Raw genomic sequence first — 21,857 nt, forward strand, 5'->3', positions numbered from 1 at the left:
GGGTGATGTCAGGAGTGTATACAGAAGAAAGAGAAATATTGGTTGTAATTGGGAACTCTGATCATTTAAAACAAGGTGCACAGCGTGTATGGGGCAGATTGTCAAATTGACATTTTCCCAAATTAGGCTTGGAGAGCATTGTTAGGGAGTCTAGGATCATAGTATATCCAATCTATACACCCGTTTTGAACTGTTATCTAAAACAGAACTTCGTCATAGGCTGTTCTATTTACTTTATCTAGGGATCCTTCTGATGTCAGAGCGTTTATTGTAAGATAAGTCAGGAAACTGAACAAAGCAAGTCAGCAATGTCTGCGTGATATCTTCTCCCATAAAAAACATCAATTCATGTCAGGATCATACTTTTATTCAAGTGTACAAACGTGTGATATCAAAACATACAAGAAGTACAACAACCACCTTTGGCATAATGTTTCACCTTGATTTACGTCATACTAGTATATATACACGTGTATGTACAAACAGCTATAATCAGGAAATGTACACATAACGTTAACATCGCCATCGTCATCAAACATTATATTAGATAAGTCCATTTCAAGCTGTAAAATGTTAGAAAGTTAGTTTTAAATGACTTTCATGCATTAGCAAATTCAAAATTATCGCTCCAGTTACAAGTCAAAATTACATCCATTGGGCTTTATCTCTCGTTTAATAAATTAAGATTAATAAGAAGATAGACTTTTCTTAGCCGAACAACAATGAGGTACAAAGTTCTTTGAGGTAACGTTACAGCAAGATGACATCAACATTCAGACATTAACGTTCATATATTGTGACGTCCGGCAAGACAGTTTCAGCGGTTGTTACGCCTGGTATTTGCCTTCAACTCACGTCCACAAGGCAGCGACACCATATGTTAGGCTTTCTGAAACAATCGCATCCTTTTAGTGGGATTTTTGATCCATAGACGACACGTAATACCTACTGATGATTAGTACTAGTGGTACAGACACACCACGATATCAGCGAGCAATTAGAACTCTTTGTTACATAGCGGAAGGCATTCCTTAATACTGATACATCAATGTGCCTGCTTACTCTGTAAATTTTTGTATGGCATTTTCATATTACCGTTTATGTCATTCCTCTAGACAAGGACGTCGTTTATACAGTATCAACGAATCTGCATCTTGGTCTTATAATTCTCTAAAACTTCATGTCATGCACAACGAACAGAGATATAGACATGTCTAGACAACAGACTGCTGCATTACCGTTCAGGCGTACACTATGGCACAACCCCAGAGTCCCCTAACAAAAAGACTTTCGGGATGATAGTGGTACATTTTGCAATGTCACCAAGATATTCAACAATCTGTTTCAGATTCAGACAAGCAATATCGACATTGGTCGTCAGTTACAAAAGAACTAGAAGACTTTCCGCAACAGGTTGTTTTTTTCCTGTTTTTGTCTTGTGTAGACAGGATTTTCACATACCCCACTATTTCTTTGATCTGCAGATAATCCAGTCCAAAGATGTCTCAGTCAAAAACATAGTTTTATTGGCAGATCGCTGAAAATTATATTCTTTTTTTCCGACAGAAAGATAGCGAGAACAAATCTTGATTTCAATATAAATCTGTCTAAAATTTTACCCAGAGAGGAGGGAGTAACTGCACTCAAATGGGCTGAATGTGATAAACCCGGCGGAATACTGCCCTACACCTCACACGTGCACAGCCGAACACTGGCGGAAATTTACGAACACTGACGAATACTGCGGAACACTCATAGACGCTGACGGATACTGACGGCATTACAGAACACTGGCAAAGACAACTAGATGTCTGTAGACGGCATGCACTGGCGGAGACTTTCCAACACCTGCTCCACGGCCGGCGCAGGGTCGCTCACCAGACACTGCGTCATGATCTGCAGCAGCTATCAGAGGAGAGAAACATTAATTGTTACTTACAATTGCTTAAAGTATAGATGGTTGACTTACGAACGTGCATAAAACACCTCGTAATGTTTTTCCCTCAAGTGTATTTCACAGCATCCTGGTACAAAACAAAACTTCGAAAAGAAAGCTCCAGCTATTTGGAGATATGAGGTAGGAGGTCTCGGAACTCAGTTTAATGCCTGTCCTTGGTGCTGAATTCCATCATTAGCTTCTAAAGCATGATAGCACGGTACTATCATGGCGGAAGTACAATGAAACCGCCAGCCTACCTTTCTGAGCTCCAGTCCACTTCGCAGCACGTTGATGATCTTCTGGAGCTGCCGCTTGTTGCCTAGCGACGCCGGGTCCTCCAGGAGCCAGGGGAACATCAGCCGGAGTTCCCGCCAGTACCGGAGGTGGTGCGGACCCACTGCGGACGGTAGCCGCTCCTCCTGGGTGAAGGAGAAGGTTCGGGGCGGCTTGCGCGTGTACAGCCGCTCAGAGGCGTCGTCTCTTAGGTAGGCCGACATGGTGTCCGGGGAGAGGAAGAGGTCAAAGTTACAGACAGGCGGTGTGGACGCCTCTGAGAGGACGATGCCTTGTCTGGACACGGTGGATGGCTGTGAGTTACAAAGAGAGTGGTTGTCATCTCCAGCCGGTATGGTGGAGGCCTCGGAGTAATCGTCACTTCCCTTCTGTTCCTCTTCGTCAAATCCGTCCAAGCTCGTGATGATGCTGGAGAAATCCTGGACTACGATTCGGTTCTCGGGACTTCTCACCCCGGTCAGACAGTCCTGTGTTATGCCTTCAAACACAGCACCGTTTTTGTCATTGTCACATTCATCTGTCACGGAGAGCGGTTTGCTAACAGTGGTTCCCTCCGACTCCACGGAGTAGATGGTGTCACCCGTTTCGACACTGTTCGGCCAAGTGTAGCTAGACTTATTGTCTGACTCTGCCTCATCGCTTCTTGACAGGGTGGAGTCATAGGTAGTGTTGATGTCTACGACGTGACGATTGCCGTTGTTCGACTCCAGGGTGTTAAAGACAGACGAGTTAGCGGAGTCGGGACGCCGGCCCCTGCCGGTCAGGATTCCAGATGAAGACGGGCCGGTAGACACGACTGACTCGGCCTGCTCTGTGCACTCTGGCATAAACGTCGTCAAGTTGAAGCTGTCCTTTCGGAAGCTCTTGGGAGGAAATGTTCTGGAATCACCAGCATCGTACGAAAGACTTTCCCTCAGTCCGGAGCACTGTAGCTGGACCTCTCCGAACGCATCGTCTTCTTCTGCGCTCGTGTCTTCGATCCCCTCCCCCAGTCTGGGAGTTGTCTCCTGGTCGCTGCCGCTCACCCGTAGTCGTTCCCGGAGCCTGCTGCTCCTCCTGCCGCTGCCGAACTGCCTTGTCCGTTGGGGGCTTGTCCAGGACCGGGACCGCAGCCGAGCCAGCATCTCGAGTAAGATCAGTGCCAAGGACCGGATGTCTATATCGTATGTAGAACCTGTACCCGACGTGGATGAGCCAATGGCGTCCGCCGTTGTTGCGTCCTGTCCCGCTGGGTCTGGCACGGGAGCTTCTTTGCAGCTGTCAAAGTCCGATATGGCAACTCGCAAGATGACGCTATGCTGGAATGGATGAATATGGTGTTTTATTCTCATGTCAGAAAACAGAAATGAATTTTTATTGTCTATTATTGATAAAATTCTTCTGCTTTTTGACGTTTGCTGCGATGTATTGCAGTATGTGTGTGTGTGTGTGTGTGTGTGTGTGTGTGTGTGTGTGTGTGTGTGTGTGTGTGTGTGTGTGTGTGTGGATGAAAATGTCGCAGACAAGAGTACGTTTTTTTGGTGGTCTTTTTTGTCCTGGCACACATTTTTGTAAAACGCTTCTTCGTTAGTTAGTTAGTTAGTTATCTAATTTCCTTTCACCTATAACGTTAATCTAAAATAGACGAGAAACTAACCTCCATGTCTCCTCCGATCAGAACCGACGCGGCGCTGAGGCTGTTGTGGACGATACCAATACTCTGTAGGTGGGCCAGGCCCTTAGTGATCTCCGTGGCGACGATCTGCACCAGCAGGTCCGTGAGCAGCCCCAGGTGCTCCAGCAGGAAGAACCGCAGCGACCCGTGCTCGTACGTCTGGATACAGATGTACCTTTCAGGGGACACAGGAAAGGCTTTTGTTAGCTGTAATCCCTAAAAACAGGTCTTTTTATTTTGATCTTGCAGGTTTTCCGTTTCCGAAGATAATGACGTTACGGATTCAACGATTAGTCTAGAGGCCCTAATTTGCGCCCTACCTACCACACAGGGATGGTTGTGAATAATAGATTCTAAGGGTCACAGGTCCGAAAGGTTCATTTCGTCGCTCTTGTAATACAGGCACTCACTTGTTCCTGGTGAAGACCTGGTCCACCCAGTTGTTCGGCACGTGCAGCACCTTGGTGGTGTGGTCGTCAGAGTTCCACAGGTACCTGATGATGTTCGGGCTCTGATGCACCGCCAGCTTGGCAGCCATCTGTACCTGAGATCAACATGAGGGGGGGGCGGTTAATGGATATCGATAGTGTATAATGTGCGGCATATTAAGCGTATACGAGCGAACACACATACCTCCGTGTCCCATCGCCTGGCCTGTGTGGGGTGGTATAGCTTCAGCGTGCCCGTCTGGATGGAGTTCCCCTCACCACTCCACAACACCAGCGCTAGGAGCTGGAGGAGAGGAGTAAAATGGAAAGAGTGAAACCTAGCATTCTGACGTGTTTCTATATGCACGATTAAGGGTAATATGTCAATGAATATGATTCCCTGTTAACCCACTCTGTCATAACGTTTATGCTTATAGAGGCATTTGACTTTGAATTAGCTTTCAGTTCGCCAGCGGCTGTCTGAATGGGATGCACGTCACAATGCTGCGTAAGGAGCCATGCATACTAGTAGTGAGGACAAGACGTCTTCTGCAATTTAGAAGACAAATTGTACTGGCCAGACAAGCCTACACATGTTGCATTTCAATCTGGTGTAAATGGTGGTCCAAATTGTAGCTTTCTTGAAGGCCTGGCTTAGCCGATGATTTTTCTGCTCCATTTTGCAGTCTTCCAAATGATCACAAACGGTAACGTTACCATCATTCGACCAGAAATAGCATTCCGCAAATTTCAGGATTCAATATACAAGCACACACGAGTCGGTATGCGAGCAACGATAGACAAGTAGAGAATGTAATGGAGGACAACCGTTTTCTCTTGCTCAATTTTCTGCAATGTAACAAAGTAAACCTATAGAAAGGTTAGGTATCAATGCCCCTGCCTCTATGACCTCCATGATTCAACCCTCCATTCAACCACCCGCTGTGCCATCAGTGACTTGAGGGGAATCCAAACTACTTCAAGCGCAAATCTCGCTCACCAATCACTACCTTGTTCCGGCCCGTCTGTCCATCTTAGGAAAAGCCTGTCTGAAGTACGGCGACAATGTAAGGTCCACAGGGGCTAATCAAACAAATGAAGTAGAGCGCTCCCTGGCCTTGAGGTCCAAATCAGCAGGATCATCAGGAGCAGCCAGCAGGCGAGGCTTTCACTCCAAATCCTCCCTCCCTACCGCGCGCAGTCGGGATCCAGGGGAAAGGGATTTACAGTAGAAATTGGACGGGACGAAAGTGATTGGATTACCGGGAGTATGTCCTTAAGTAATCCATCATTCGGAAAGGTCACTTATCATCGGTTGGGAGGCAGTTAGTATTCACAGAATATATACTGACTTGAAAGGACAAAAATTTTCTAAACCTTGCAACTTAAAACCTTCTCCAAACGCAATTAATTCAGACCAACTAACGTTCTTAAAGGGGCATATTGTAGAATCTGGTGGGCAAAAACTACAAATAGTAAGAATTTGAAAGATCTACACTAAGATTCACATTTGTAACTTATTTGGTACTTATTTCCAACATGTTCCCGTCATTTTGTCACATTTCCACCATTGATAAACGACGAAAAACGCAAAACGTTTAAAATCTGGTTCATTTACGTATTAACTTGCGTCCCGCAAGTTAATATGCAAATAAGCCAGCGTAGAACGCTACGAAAAATCTGAATCGACCGTTATGGTCGTAGTTCGAGCGTCACAGGAAAATCACCACAAGTAAACAAACTTCAGAACGTCGGGCGTTCGATCGCGTGTTCTGTGGTTCGTCGGAATGTTGGACAAGATGGCGGCCAATTCAAGCGGCGGCGGGGATTGCGTATATAATTTTTTTCAAGACGTTCGCACGACACTACAAAGTCGCATCCGTACGTGATGAATATTGCTGTGCAGTGTAATAAGGTATATTCAACTAATGATGTAGAAAAATAATCATAAACAAAGAATTTTGTTTTATGTTCATGCCACAATATGCCCCTTTAAATAGAGTTAAACAACGAAAATGTCAAATTTGATATGAGGCACAATATGCTTGTTGGTTCATTTGTTTATTTATTTGTTTGAGACTCTGCTGTCAGGAAATAGACCCTCACAACATCGCCTTGAAGGTGAGCATGGCCTGACTTGACCTTTAGAGATCAGACGATGGTATCTTCTTCCTTAGAGAGGGTCACGTGGCAAATTAGGCCCTTCCCTGAAGGTCAAAGGACTCAACCCATCAATCTGCGTGTTTGTATTTTATTCTTTCTTTCTTTTGTAACGTTAGAGATAAATGCGACAGGGACATACGAGCCTCTCTGGGAGAGGGACAACAAGGCGCCGCCGTCTCCCCTGCTCACGGGCAGGATCCATCTCCCTTCCTCACTTATTACCTCACCCTCCCTCCGACCGGGAAAGCAACAGTCAGGCACCGAGAGGAAAATCATACCTGTCACCACTTTCCTCGGTAGGAAATGGAAATAAACTGCGGTGACTTTTCCGCCAGATATTCGACTGTGTCCGGAGATACTATTACTCCCAGGATCCTTTCACCAAACGCTCTGTAGGCGCCAGGTGAACGCTCTGTTGGTAATTAACAGGGCTCAAAGGAATTCTAATGAGAGTGTCTCAAGGCCGTTGTCTTTAGCTGACCCCCCCCCTCAACAATCTTAGAAGACTTCCACTCACGTTTTTTAAATATTAATATCATATCTCCACAATTCATTCAAAGTGTTGTGTCATCTTTCTTTGTCGTATTCGTTTCTGTTCATGATAAAACAACGATAACGTGGTGAACGCCGGTCATCACAGCGCGAGTCTAACATCCACTCGCCATGCACGGCTGGGAGGGGCGCGGGTATTCATGACAAAATTACCGAATAATCACAGAGCATCTTCTTGTTATCTTGATGGATGGTCTAACGTGCGGTTCACACAGGACTCATCAATTCTACCAGCTCGTCTACCCGCTGGTTTGATCGCTTCATCCAGCATTAATCATATTTCAATAAGCGTGCCATTATGCTACCCATCTTCTTTAATAATACCTAACAATACGAGAACAAAGCTCCCCCTAAGTACTAGGAGACGCATAACGACATTTATTGATGTGCTGATGCTCCACTCCGCTGCTCTCTCCACGCAGCTATCTGCCCTTCCCTGTCCCCCACACGCCGAGTAGCCAAGCAGACAGTCAAACCTCTGCCAAGGCGGCAGGACTGACACGTCCTATCATTTGTACTTTTGAAAGAAACGATGATACAATGTCAAATGAAGCTGCCAGAGGGCGAAATTGCTTAGTTATTACTTAGCCTTAAAGACCAGCCATTGCCTGATTTAAAGAAGAAAAAAAAATAACGGGACTATTTTTTCGAGCTAACCACGCCAACCATCCGTATGTAGTAAAAACTGAGCCTTCTTGACAAACCTTATTCGGAACAAAGATTGGAATCTGTAACGTAACGCACGTGGTATATGACATGATTATGCTGTATCAGGCTTAATGCACTTCAACGGTTACAACAAGACCAGATGTGGTGTGAAGAAAGTAGTTAGTCCACTTCTTCATACAATATTGGAGAAGGAGATCTATCTCTTTTGACGACTTAATACCTACAGGCGAATACGGAAGTCACAAATCTACACAGAATGTCGACATCTGTTTCCATTACAAGATTAGGCCTGCCGTCAAATGTATAACGATTCGTCCTATTTTGTACCATAGGACACAATGCGTTCTTTTCCTGAGAGACTATTTAGTGGCGCGGTAACCGTTAAGGTATCCTCCCCAGATCCTTTGTTGCAATAATCATTACTTACATCAGCTGATAGGCTCATCTATTCCTGTCTTCCTGTCTGCCAGTCTTAAGTACACCATACAAAAGAGTCTGGTGGCTCATGTCTGGCTTAAACAATGCTCATACTTTATAAACCGGTATCCCTTTGTGTGTTTGTGTGTGCGGTCTCTATCCCCAACCTTCGGTAATTGTACTTACACCTGCCGCAGAACAATATGTCGTGATTATTTAGATGATCGCTGTAACAAGGCGTACGTCTGGTATGATTAGTAGTGTGGGGACCCCGACAGGCGGACTGTTATATTATATATGATCACGGTGATGAATTACATGCTCTAGTATAAAGATGATATCTTAATGGAACGAGTTCTGTTGTAGAGAAGAAGAGTGGGTGGATGTTTTATTCATGAGTGTCTTTAATCATGCTCCTTGTTTCACCGAGCGTCTTAGTTCTGTGTAAGATACAATGGCTTTCCATGGCACAGAGCAGGGAAGAGAAATGACGCGTTTTTGTACTACTTTGGGCTGACGCCAAGTCTCTATTAGACGCGCCGCCGAGCAGGAGTGATGCATTACGCAACATCACACGTATCTACGGACAACAATTTGTTACCTGTCTGTCTGGACCATAGTATTCTTTAGAAATCACGAACCCCCGGTATCAAACGCTGCTTCTAATAATAGAAGTTGAGCATTCTTTCCGAGCCACACGTAAAGGTTCTCGTCATCTTCAAAAAAGAGAGGAATATCGAGACCTTCTTTACCTGCCCAGCCCTGACTAACTCAAAAATGGCGCACGGTCTTTCCTCCCAACATCTAATTGGAGACTAAGTTTTCTCCCCACTGATCCAGACGATTTGGTGCCCTCATTCTGTCGTCTGCTTTTTCACGACTGATTGACCAAAGTTGTCCAGAATTCATCAACACTCTAAAACTTTCATCCCCAAGAACTGTGAAACCTTTAGGATGAGCACAAAAGGCGCCGTAATATTGATCTATGAAATCCCTCTGCTCCCTTTAAAACTTTTGACGGAAGATGGTTCTGTCCATCCTCTTATCCTCTCCATTCTCACAATTCGTTATAACAAGCTGCTTGTTTAATATAACGCCTTGTGTAATGTGAGCGGCGGCGCTGGCAAGAGAGGATGGATTCTGTCGTCTGGCCACGGGATTTACAAATCGCTCAGACGGACCCCGAAGTCGTGTTTGGAGAGATTTGGCGCTGATGTTGCCGAGCTCTCAGCCGATTACTGATCAACTCCAGCGAACATATGGCCAGCTGTGATAAGGCGCGCATCCTTCATTAACCTACATCGACTCCATCCCGGGATCCTGATGGATGGACGTTATTTGCAATCTATGTTACTGGATTTTATTGCAGCGTTTCTGGGCGGGAACGAGAGTTATGACGTCGCCCGCTTCTTGTGCCTCACTGAAATGTAAGATTAGATGTGTAGTAGAGAAGGTAACCCACCTGCCTCCATCTCAATACATGGACAACTGTTTGTTTGTTTGTTTGTTTGTTTGTACATTTGTCCTTTGGTTAGTTAGTCCATTTCATTTGACGTTACATTGTGGTGAAGATGACAGTGTAGCTTCTTCTGGCTCCATATCGGCGTTGTAGATAACGTCTAGAAGTCTGTTGAAGGGGACCCGATAAGATCTTCCGCAGTTCAAAGTATCAGTTGGTGAAGCATCACATAGGACCCAACTGCACCGTGAATGATAACGTTCTTCGGCAAATTTACTGTCTGCTTTCCGAAGTGTGTGAAGCGAGACGAGTCCGTCACTTTTATCACAACGTAGCGGAGCAAGTACCGGTCGCCGGCAAGTCGCGAGGGGCCGGGCGCGCGATGAATCATTTATGTCCGCCGCCACTGCAATGGGATCGTGTAAGCCTGGCTGAGACACTGGTTTATTCAGGGGTTACGTGAAGAACATTACGCACTGAATTCATTCCTTTATGTTTGTTAGTTTGGGTCTTCACAAGTAATTGTTTGCAGCGTTTTACCCCCATTGTTCAAAACGAGAATGACTAATGTTTGCCGCATCATGGTTGATAGATCGATCCGTGAAGCCTGCTGGAAAAGCAGAGTTGCCTCATGTATGTGCAGAATGAATATCACAACAGCGAATCGGTTGATTAAAATGGACATTAACGATCGGCAAGGGGGGGCGTGAGGTACATGTGAATGATGTGATACTCTTACTGACGGCATATATTTCTTTCTATAGCCCTTATTATGCTGTATAAGGTGAAGGTGACCATCGTATATAAAATAGACTAGTGTTCACCAGAGTCAGTGGGTTGCAGGGAAAATGGATTATGTGTAGTATGCGGCCCAGCCTGCAGCATTGTCCGAGCGATAACTCCGCCAACTACACATATTAAAGCCGAAAAAATAGAAATTGTCCATATAGGTGATTTGCCCAAGAGGGCCACAGAGCTACACACAGGAAACCGAGACTCCTAGCATTTCCCCAAGGAGTCTGGGAAGACGAACCGAAGATATCTGTGCTGTGTTTGGAGCCCAATAATCCCTTTGATACAATTTTGATACCATAAAGCTTCATCTGTCAGAGATGAAACTTTCGCTAATAAAAAAAATATTGAGTCCTTGAAATTGGAAGTTTAATTCAGTTGTGGGCCTTGTGGCACCTGAATCCCAATGAATTACCAGAAGTAAAGAGAATTTCGGACTGCTACTATATCGTTTCTTCATGCTAGGTCATAGCTGACAAAATGAAAAGCTACTTGCTTCCATCGCTTGGCCAGCTGCTTTTGCCACAGAATGGGCCGTCTTTGTGCAGACTACGCAGCACCGCACGTCCCACAATAATGTTTCAAAACATGGCTGCATGGCATCACTAAACGAATTGCGCTCTTGCCTCCCCGATAGAATTTTCTTGCTCCTCCCCTTAAAATTGTTTTCCAACCACTATACCAGAGTGCCTCTCGACCGCCTTCCGCAAACCGTAAAAGTTCGCACTTCTCGATTTTCTTCAACTATTCCGGAAAATCATAGTTGTGGGCGTTAAAGATAAACACTTCAAATCAACGGTAATAGCCTGCATTGAAGCTGCGGAAATGAAATTCACGTAAAACGCTTCCTCCGCAAAATCGTTTTCCTGGCACAAAAACGTGCAGTGACCTTTGCAAGTAATTTGAAGTTGATGGATACTATTTTCTCCACGTCGTGTCCTCACGCCAATTTGAGTTGACGAGCACCTTGAAGCGAACCGTTATTAACACCGGGCGCTCTCGTCACAAATTACTGTTACGAGATTACGCCTTTCCCCAGATGATGCCGGATTTGTGGACTTTACGACCAGACCAATGGTTCAATGTTATCTACGAGGCACAATTTCCTCCTGCCGCCTTTTATGACACAAGTCAGGGATTGTGAGGCCGAAACAAGATGAGGCCGCAACGATTTGATTAGTTTACTCGTTTCTCGTATTTCTTATAGGAACATGTAGACTGAGAGGGGAAATGAGTTATTCTGGGTGATGATGTATATATAGGGATATATATTCAAAGCCCGGGCTATATTCTCCCACAAAAATAGCATAGCTATAGTGTCAAATGACAGCAAATGTTCCTGTAATTTGGAGAAAATAGGCTTTCAAATATTTTACAGGCTGTAATGGCGAGATATGAGAAAGGGCGCCAATGTGAAATAAGCTTTTAGTTGGTCGCAAGTTCGTTCCCGGGGCTAATTGCACGTAACAATGTGATACTAAGGAATGCAATTCGCTGGAACAATTATGAATTTGCTGTTTTGAATTTGTCGTTGAAGCCAATAGAGGACTCATGATAAGTTCGTAAGGTTTGGAAGTAAATGAGCCCCTTACATCGCTGTATACGTAATACCTGAGTAGATATTGGAGGACATGTTGACAGTTCTGTGATCCCGTCCTGAGGGAGAGGGATCGCGTGCTGCCTCATCAGATCGACCTAACGTTAATGTATCTGTGCAGCAGGGATCAGCAGGGACGTAACATTACTCTACATCAAAGGGACGTCATACCCGTGTCAATATTCATGGATTCCGCGAGAGCACGGGCTCGCTGCGTTCTGTGGTGTATGAGCCCCGGCCCTACCTGGTCATGAGGTCCGGCACACGGTTGTAAGAGTTCCGTCCACTCCACCTCTGACGGTGCCTCTCCCACAGCCGCGGCGGCCACTCCCTCCTTCATCAGGGTGGACTCCCGCAGGCACGTCTTGGAGGCGAGGGATGGCAGACTCATCTGTGACGTCAGCTCACGGAGCTTCAGACTGTACTTTTCACCTTTCCGCCCTGAAAACAAACAAATAAAGGATTAAAACTGTGCGACATCAGCTCACGGAGCTTCAGCTCTACTCACCGATCCATCTGGAAGCAATCATGATTAAATGATCGACAACAAAGGGCTTATCAAAACTAGCGCCATTGGTGCTCTCCTTGGTGCTGAATGGAACTCGACTAAAACCACACTTTCGGCATTCTTTCCTTGACCTCCAAGAAAACAAATTGGTCCACCATTTGTCCACTTTCTCCCCTTAAGCTGTTCTCTGGTACTCCATGTTACCCATAACTGTATTGTTTCAAATAATTGAAGTGTTTGAAAGAAAAAAAATATTCCTGAACCCTTTACAGGACACCTGTGTACTGTGTGTTGCTGTGTGTAGGAAGGCTGGCATGTTTCTTCCACTTAAAACTCTTCATTTTTTCGTTTCACGCGTCTTTATTGCTGACACATTTTGGTGTAGATAATATGTGTTTCATAATGTTGTTATCGTGTATTTACTACGTACTTATACAAATTACCATTAAACAGTCCAAGTCTCATAGGGTGTTAATCGAGATCTGTTGCTGATCCGCCCGACATTAATAGGATAGAGCCAGTACACAGAATAATCGCCTAAGCACCGATCCAAACGTTTTATCTCGGTATTTCAGACGTCAGTACTGTCCCCAGAGCCGTCCGTGGATAACACGGCTATACTAATCCGGATTAGACTGACAAAAACAGCCTATTTTGTGCGAAAACAGACGACAAACTTTACGTCGCTCAACTACACGTAAAGATAGAGCCAATCTCAACTTGGCGTGTTTTCTCTTAGGCCACAGCAAGTACACCTTATGGATGGCATCCTCTGTAGACTTCAAATCAAATGCGAGATGGTTTTAAAAAAAGATGGCTATGTTTTAAAAATAGAAACCGTAAACAAAACATGGTATCACAGCCAACGAGTCTTTCATTTCTGTATCAAAGAAGTGAAAAAAGTGACACTAGTGTAGTACACTGATATTACTTACCAAGTTGGCAACTACATTCATATGGCTAGCACATTGGTGCCAATTTTTGGACTATCGAGCTAGTTTCACTTCTATAACTACAGGCACTTCTACAAGTACAATCAAGGCCACAACACGATATAATTTTCCATTTTGGTACTTCAGCTTATCACGTTGGACCATCTCTGGAGGGGGGTTCTTTTTTGGTCAAAATCAGGTGGAAATCAATGCGCGCGTGATGTCATCCATAAGATTTACTTGCTGCGGTCTTACTATATGTTGTTATCTTGGCGAGCAGAGATCGGTTTGCCGGCAAGATGGTTAGATTTCAACCTATTCCATTTCCTCGCTCCCTTTTCACAAAATCGCTATTCGAATCAAGCTAAGAAACAGTCACGAGGGATTGAGTTTACACTTGGCAACAATACTAATTTCAGGGATGATATCCTTCAAGGACATCAAAACGTGACACAATACTCCGAAAATGGGTTCGTTCCGGTACAGGACGCTTTACGACACCTGTGCTCATTTTCCGACATTTTGGGACACATTCTCTCATTTTGTGGTAGTTTCAAGATGGGTTTTCCTCGACGTCTCGATCTGCAATACGGGTAATGCCGCCTATCCCTGTCCATCTTCCACATCTCGAGAAAAGATTTATGTTTTATTATGTCGGGAAATAGATTAGAATCACTACGCACAGAGATTTGCCTTGTATGATGTATCCATTCGTTTCAGGCTTGTGTCCACAGGGTAGTGACGGATCGGAAACTGAACGAGGCTGATTACCAGGCTACGCTTGAATGTCGATCGTAAAATTAGTTCCTGTAGTCACCTCAAAGCCAAAGTCTAATCCTGCTCACCAGGCGCGCGGCCATTGTTCTTCCATCCGCGGTGCGGTACATCCATGACGCCAAGTATCACAGACTAGTCCTGCATAACTCCGGGGACAGGCGGTGCCGACCTGTCTACTCTGACGGGTCCGCAAAACACAATTTGTGTGTAGATCTAAGGCAGGGCCGGGCATAGACTTTGCTGTAGATCATGCTCTGCTCATGTCTTGAAACTCTTCGCTTGGCTTTGTCTTTTTCTTCATTTGGTGCCAAATTGGACATGATAAAAGTAACTATATTTGCAGCTATCAAAGTAGGATCTATGAAATATTGAGAAAGGCAAAGAGATGATATTTGCTTACTTAGATACCATTAGGAAATGTTACCGCCAGATGTGTCGTAATAATTGTAGCAACACTTTCAATGTTTGAAACTCTCCATTTCAAATGAATGTACAGCAAACCCAAATTACTTGAAAGAATCTTCATACGCCTTTATCTAGGCATCTTTATTTCTGCAATGACGAGTAGAATGTGAATATTTTTCGCGAATGGAAAATTGGCTAGAAAATTCTTCTCGTTTCCTTCATAGTGACATTAGTTGGAGTTGTCATTGATGCTGAACGGCTGTCCGTTAAAACAGAATGCAGACAACTGCCAATCACGCACTGTCTCATCTTATCTAAATCTCTCAGCTTGACCCAGAGACAGACTTGAGGTCGTTTTTATGAGATAGCCAAGCTTGTAGTGGAGACGCGGAATAGAGACGTTTTCTACTCCGATCGTTTGAGGACAGTCGACGTATCCGTCTCCATAAGGAACTGCTTACATGATAACACACGGAGAGTAAGGGTTTTGAAGCGCTTTAGCCAAGTTTCATAGATAAACTCCACGTTGCGCTTGAAACGCGTATATACGTACATATGCCCTTGATTCACATTTTTGCCGGCGATCGATGATAAAGTATCAGCACACAACATGCCAGCTGTCCTTTACTTTCATGGCGCAGTCGCTGTGTGTGGAGGCGGGATTTGATGACAAGAGAAAGAGGAAAGGAAACATCTGGAATGACGTCTTTGAAGTCAATCGATGTGTTTCCATGGAAACAGAAACCTGTAGTGACATATGGTGCTTATGTAAGCCTGCCCCGGGGTCTGTGACGTTTATTAAGGACACCGTTTAAATATATCACATACGATGATAGTGACTGATCCTAGCTGTCCATCAAAATGAGCGGTTCGATGAATGAGATGGTGCCTGCAGGTCCGCCAGACCTATGCATTTCCATGTGTTTGTCTAACATTTCTAACTATTGAGGGATGTCTGTGGGTCACAAAATACGGGGTAGCTAAAAAACGACACGCTGTTTTCAACATCTGCTCGGAGATAATGAAAGGAATCCCGATTTGTAATAATTTCATTTATGTTCCAAACAATCGCCAGGGTAAAACCACATCTCGGTATATCCAGCCACATTTCGGAATGCACCATCCCCTGATGTAATGCGCCTCACGTCGTTGGGGTGTACAGGTGTTTTCCCACGATTATTAACTACGCACGGCACGAGGCCCGGGCAGACCCCCGCTCCCGTGAGCGCGCCCTCAGGGACTCGCACATGCAATATTTGGACGTGCGGGCGGTTCTGACAACGAGTGATGGTTATTCATTCCCCCGCACCTGCACGGAGCTGATTTCCTGCCAGATTTCGATTTGATATAGATTAATTTTCTGCGATGGCTCCGAACATTAGATCCTAACTATTAAACGCAGAAAAATCGTGTAAGAATAAACAATTCAAACACACAGAATCATAACATTTGACAGAATAGATACAAAGCGCGTCTCCTGTGCCAATTTGAACAAACATAAATCTAGTGCGTATTTCAGGCGATACAGAAACGTGTCAGTCAAATAGACGTGAAACTGCGAGGAGAGCGTAATAAAGCCGCAGCTGTAAGACTTCAACAGCATAGCAGTTTGCCATCCGTGAAACTTTGATATTAAAAGGTTTCACTTTTAGGGTCGATCTTTACAAGCAAGGAGTTATAACAGGACCAAGATGGTGAACGAACCAGTAGCCATTTATTCCGTCCAAGGCATCATAAAATATATCATTATTGGAATAGTGATATGTGGAAGATACAATGATGATTGTGGCTATTTTGCTGAAACGTTACGACGTTCCCTTTAAGTGCCAGAGGAACGCTGAGAGAGACGCGTGATGAAAACCAGGAGGGTGCCTGGAGATGAACACCTCCTCAAGCGTGCGTGCCTTTTTATGGAGGGAAAACCATTTATCCCTGATAGGTTTCTCCTAAAACTGTGACCGCCCGAGCAGATATACGTCTCATTTACAACACGAGAAAGCGGGAGTTAGATGGAGTCTTTTGACAGAAGATAGGTCGTTCAAATTGCCCAATTTCGTTCGTGGTGACTTTTGTTGCAGCTATCAAATATCTAAGCGCTATTTCAAAGTGGTTAAGGCTTTTATCACACCGACATGCGGGAGATTGTATCGCCAAAGACACTGTAACGCCGCGTGTTACAGAGATATGTGGCATAAAAGTTCTATTTAGTTAGCGAGTAAAACTTATTGCCGCACCAAGCCATTTTTTCAACCGCGTCAGTTTGTTTGAACACGGGACACCGAGTACAGGATAGTCAAGAAAAAGACTGTCATGGACGATTTTGTTGTTTTGGGTTATCAGTGCGCTTGTGTCTATGGAATAGATAGTTAAGTTTGGGGTACGCTTTGCAGCTTATTTTCAAAGTTGTACTATGACAAAAATCAAGGAACTTAATAATTATGTAGAATCATAGTTTTCTACTAGTCTCTACCAGACTAACTACGCCGGCTATAGGGAGGATATTTGCCAGGATTTCATTTGCACACGGGCGAAATGTGATCCTCACCGTGGACTGACTCTACTGGCTAATTATTCCCTTTTCTGCCGAATTCTACGATCCATACGCCCCGTGGTGGATGCTAGTTTTCTACGGTGTTAGTGCAAGTAAAGTGTACTGCCATAGTAGAGAGCGTGGTGCTAACGTTAGCGCTGTGGAGTTCTGTCAGTGCTGTATACTAGTAATCGATCGCGTGACCTCGGGCCAAACACCTGTCGCATCGCCACTGCCGGCTGCTATTACATATGTGTATTCTCAACTCCGCGGAAACACGTCAGCTTCCCTCTCACACACAATGTAAAGCTAAGTATAGATGACGGGAGATATAAGTTAACCCACAGCACGTCATTTTCCTGTTCTTATCGTTTTACATCAGTCTATTCGTGTATCATCATGTGCAAATGAAAACATCAAATTTATTTGTTGTGGCACATTTATCTGTTGTGGTACACTAGATCTATTTTTCCGGTGGGCAGAAAGTAATGCAGCACTAGAGAGACATTATAGAAACTAAGAAGCGCTGAAAACTGAATACGTGCAAAACAAGAAAGAGTCGTACAGCTGCTTCGAGACTAACACATAAGTTGTGTTGGTTGAACATCTGTTACAGCTCGCTCCTGCTCGTGATCTATAGCAGCGGCTGATCTCATACCATTAACTGTACGGAGGTGTAAGGGAAAAGGTCTAAATGGCATCAACTTAATGCGTCTGTATCGGGGACACGCCGGGGCACTAGAAGGTTTATAACAGTTGGGCGTATGTCATGTCCCACCAAGTTAATGTCCTGGTTCTGGGTTATAAACAGCAACAAAACAAAACGCTGGACCGGGAACATGTCTGAAGGGAAAGTTTGTTAATTGGTACACACAGCTTCATTTCGTGAGTGAATAAAGTCAGATTCAAATTTTCCTCCCAGTCATCACTTTCCGTTTTGTCCTCTTGCTAATATTCAACTTGAACATGTCCGAGCACCAAAGAAATTGAATTGTGTGACCTAAGATTTCTTGGAAAGATCTGCAGAAAGTATGGTTGCCTTAGAGCCAGGATCGTACGGTTGCAGGGTATACTATCCATATCTCTTCCCTAAATATAGATACACGCAATGTCGTGACTATTAAATGTCAGACGCGTTATTAAACAGATAAGGAACTGTGTAGCGTCGAGTCCGTGGAAATTAATGGTGATCCAATAAAACATCTGCTAATCTCAACGGAGCCGTCGGCGGTCTGTGCCGACGTGGGGAATTATAAATCAACTTTATCTAAACACCGATATAAGCGCTGACTCGGCGGTTTGTGTGAGTGATGTGGGGGTTAGCTGCTGAGCCAGTGAGTGCGTTTAATTGCCAAAATTGACTCACGTTGATACAAAGATTAAAGCTTCCACCACAGCAGAATGCCGCACGTCGTCGGATTGTTATCAATTTATACATATTCTAATTCTACTTTCATGCCATTATATTTATGCCCCGTGGTGTATTGCCATCTGAAGTGCTCTCCAAGCTTGGCAACTACAATTGGCATGGGATTGCAGAATATCAATTACGGGACATGGTTTATTACCAAATGATAACCTACAGATGTCGACGTATTCAAACTTCGCCTTCGTAACGTTGGCCGTTTCAAATTTGGAAAGAAACTGGAGGTATAGTAAGTCGTCATGACAAAATATAGATGCTATTCTATCAGAGGAAAACAGATCCTTTAGATGATACATGTATATGAAACTTCTCACAATGTTACATCCAGCAACAAGTTGAAATACAAGGCCTAAGGATAATCACAGAAACCGTCGTATTACTTTTCAAGGCATAGCTCAACTGTTCACTTCAGAGTTGCCCTTCCAGATTCAGTTTTAGTTTATTGTTTTTCCTCAAGTAAAAATTACCTGTTTCTCAGGCAACTTCCGACAAGCCAATATGGTGGGATGGGAAGGGGGTATTTGTGAAATAATAATAAATAGTAGATAGGAATATTGAGGAGGCTAATCACAAAGGCATATGTAATATTAGTAATACCCTAATTAAGAATATCAGTTGTCTGGATCTAGATCTGTTTGGCTGATGAAATGAACCGTTATGATGACTCACATTTGTCTCTGCACGACTTGAGGAGGTGTCGGCACCGGGTACTCTCCATCACGATGACGTAAACCGCGGGAAACATGGCGGGACCGGACGGTAGAACACACCACAGGGTCCACTGTAGGACGGTCTGTCTGATCCTGATCCCGAAGTAAGTCATGGCGAACATGACCAGAGCGGGCACCCACGGGATGGCGATGATCAGCACCGCCGCCCCCATCCTCGCGAACACCGCCGCGTCCCGCTTTATTATCCTCTCCTCCATCGGCAGGGAGGCCTTCTTTAACTGTCCCCTGATACAACAAGGCACTGCGGACAGGCAGACGAAGATGGTCAGCACGATAGCACAGTTTAAGAAGAGAGTGAACTCAAGTTTGTGCTCGGTTTTGCTTCCCTTAGGCAGGCACAATACCTCGTGGTACGTCGTGACAGTCGGCGCGTGGTCCTTACTGAAGAAGATGGACAGAGCAGGAGGGAAGCCGGCTAAGATCAGGGCGGTCATCCACTCTGCGATGGCGATGACTTTGTAGACGGGGAGGTAGTCCTTGCCGCGGCGCATTCTGCGTGGACAGACCTGGCGGGCGAACATGCTGATGGTGATGGTCAGGCTGAGCCAAAGGGACAGCTCCGAGAACAGGATGCCGAGGACGCCCTCCACGTTACACAGGATCTGTAGCGACGCCGCGGACAGGTGGCCGTTATGGTGCAGGAAATCACCCGTCACCAGGCCGGAGAGATACACCACCAGCCCGATGTTAGAGCCCGCCAGGTTGTCCAGAAGGAGGATGTTAACGGCGCCTTCCTTAGGACGGCGCCGCCGGCATAGGAACGCGCTGTTCCCGACCAGAATCATCCCGGCTACGGTACAGATGGCCACGGTCAGGGTCAGGTCTATAGAGCGGACGGGCGGGGAGAACCCCAGGCCGTCGTTGTCTGTCGAATTCGTCTCCATTAAAGCCCCTCCATCTAGTCATACATATCGCTACATACACAATCAACAATGCCTTCCGATGACGTGACCCGTGGAACCGACAGGTTCAAGCACCTATTACCGGCTGCGATCGGCTCTCATGGCCGCCACGCGACCCGCGTGCCTCTCCCACAATTCTACACGTTGCCACTCTTCAGCCCAGGCATATCCTTGGCGACGCGTTTCTCTCTCTACGCCTCAAAGAAGTAGCGACGGCTGAAACTGCCGATCCTACCAGGGCGTGTGTAGCTGTAGTGCTGAGCGTGAGTCAATGTAAGATCATTAGCCTTAGACGCACGCGCCGCAGACTCACATGCAATTTAAATTCCACACAAACAGCACGGTTGGATGAGCTTGATGAACGTAATGAATATGCACATCACAAAAGGGGCGTCCGCGCGGCAGGATCCCACAAAACGCGGCTTTTTGAAATATTTTATTCCGCTCTTGTCGACCTTAATGCGAAAGGCTCTTCGCAGTCGGATCCAGAAAGCAATTCTAGCCTCTGAAGCAGGCTTCGCGGTTGACGTTTTAAGGTCGCGAGTTTTTGTTGACTTACACACTGTTTTCTAATTGTGACATTGTTCAGATGGCTCCCGCTTTCGTTGATAGATAACACTATAGATGTATAAACCATAAAAAGTATGTGGTCGTAATCAGTAAAATATTGCAATAGCGAAGCGCCAACCGTAAAGCCTGGCATGGAGGCTAGCCCGGGAAGCAATTCGCAGATTGCCAATATAACAAGCCCTCCTCTATCTCCTGTATCGCTCGTGACCTCTGACATTTCATCGCTTTCCGAAGTAAAGAAACAGGACGTTCGGAATGGTCTTTGCCCGGTGGCAATCCCGGTTAGGACGGCTGGCGGTAAAATTGGGGCGGTTTTGGGGGTCGTTCTTTACTTAGGCTGTACCAGCTCATTTGGGGGATCTTCATATTCCTCCCATGCCCAAGAAAGACCTAAAAGCGCGCTTGTGCTACTCTAATTGCTCCCTGTTCACAGCTGTAATAAGTTAAGAAAACTCTCCACAAAGTAATCCATGAATAACGTGAGTTCAGCAAGAACCGAGGGACGTTAATGCTTAGGTTACAGTCCGTAATCCTCGTAAAGGACCTTATAATTGTAGTACAAAATCCGCCAAGGACGGAATGAGCCATTCTACAAGCCTGCATCGTTACGCGAGCTTGTCAGAAACAAATTATCTGCCGGGGCATCATTGGGATCGATCGTTTTACCGCCCGCGGCCTTTGAGAATAACAACGGTAATCCCGAGTAATTAATAAACGTGCTGAACCGGGACCTTACGTACACAGGCGCGGCCTAGTCTCCACACCAGGCTTCTCGGTTATCTAACTACTGCCGTTACGTGCTCATTACCGCCTGATTCTCGACAGGAATAGTGTTCTGTTGGTTCCCATTCCTACGCAGCCAAATGTTGCAGGAGACGGCAGCCATCAGAACAATGTATCTATGAGATAACAGGACGAAATCAACAAAAAGACTCCCACCGCGGAGCCTGATTTGGAGGCTAGGCTAGTGCCCCTGCGCGGCGCGAACGCTTCTCTTTTGAGAATACATTAATCATACAATTAAAATTGTATGATTAATGTATTCTCAATATGAATAGGAACGCAATGAAAATTTATTGGCGCATATTGTATCGCTGAAATATTCATATTTC

The 21,857-nt window shown here is 45.2% G+C and overlaps 1 protein-coding gene across 1 annotated transcript; it reads right to left on the minus strand.

Moving 5' to 3' along the window:
- Positions 1-345: 345 nt before the first annotated feature.
- Positions 346-20,598, minus strand: LOC136433132 (uncharacterized). Its single transcript, XM_066424980.1, has 7 exons — positions 19,212-20,598; positions 12,209-12,405; positions 4,521-4,619; positions 4,298-4,431; positions 3,870-4,062; positions 2,197-3,531; positions 346-1,905 (listed from the first exon to the last, which is right to left on the minus strand). The coding sequence occupies exons 1-7, from the start codon at positions 20,155-20,157 to the stop codon at positions 1,804-1,806; spliced, it is 3,006 nt and encodes a 1,001-aa protein (XP_066281077.1). The 5' UTR covers positions 20,158-20,598; the 3' UTR covers positions 346-1,803.
- Between the last annotated feature and the right edge of the window lie 1,259 nt (positions 20,599-21,857).

This window comes from Branchiostoma lanceolatum, chromosome 4 (assembly GCF_035083965.1).
Source record: "Branchiostoma lanceolatum isolate klBraLanc5 chromosome 4, klBraLanc5.hap2, whole genome shotgun sequence".
NCBI lineage: Eukaryota > Metazoa > Chordata > Leptocardii > Amphioxiformes > Branchiostomatidae > Branchiostoma > Branchiostoma lanceolatum.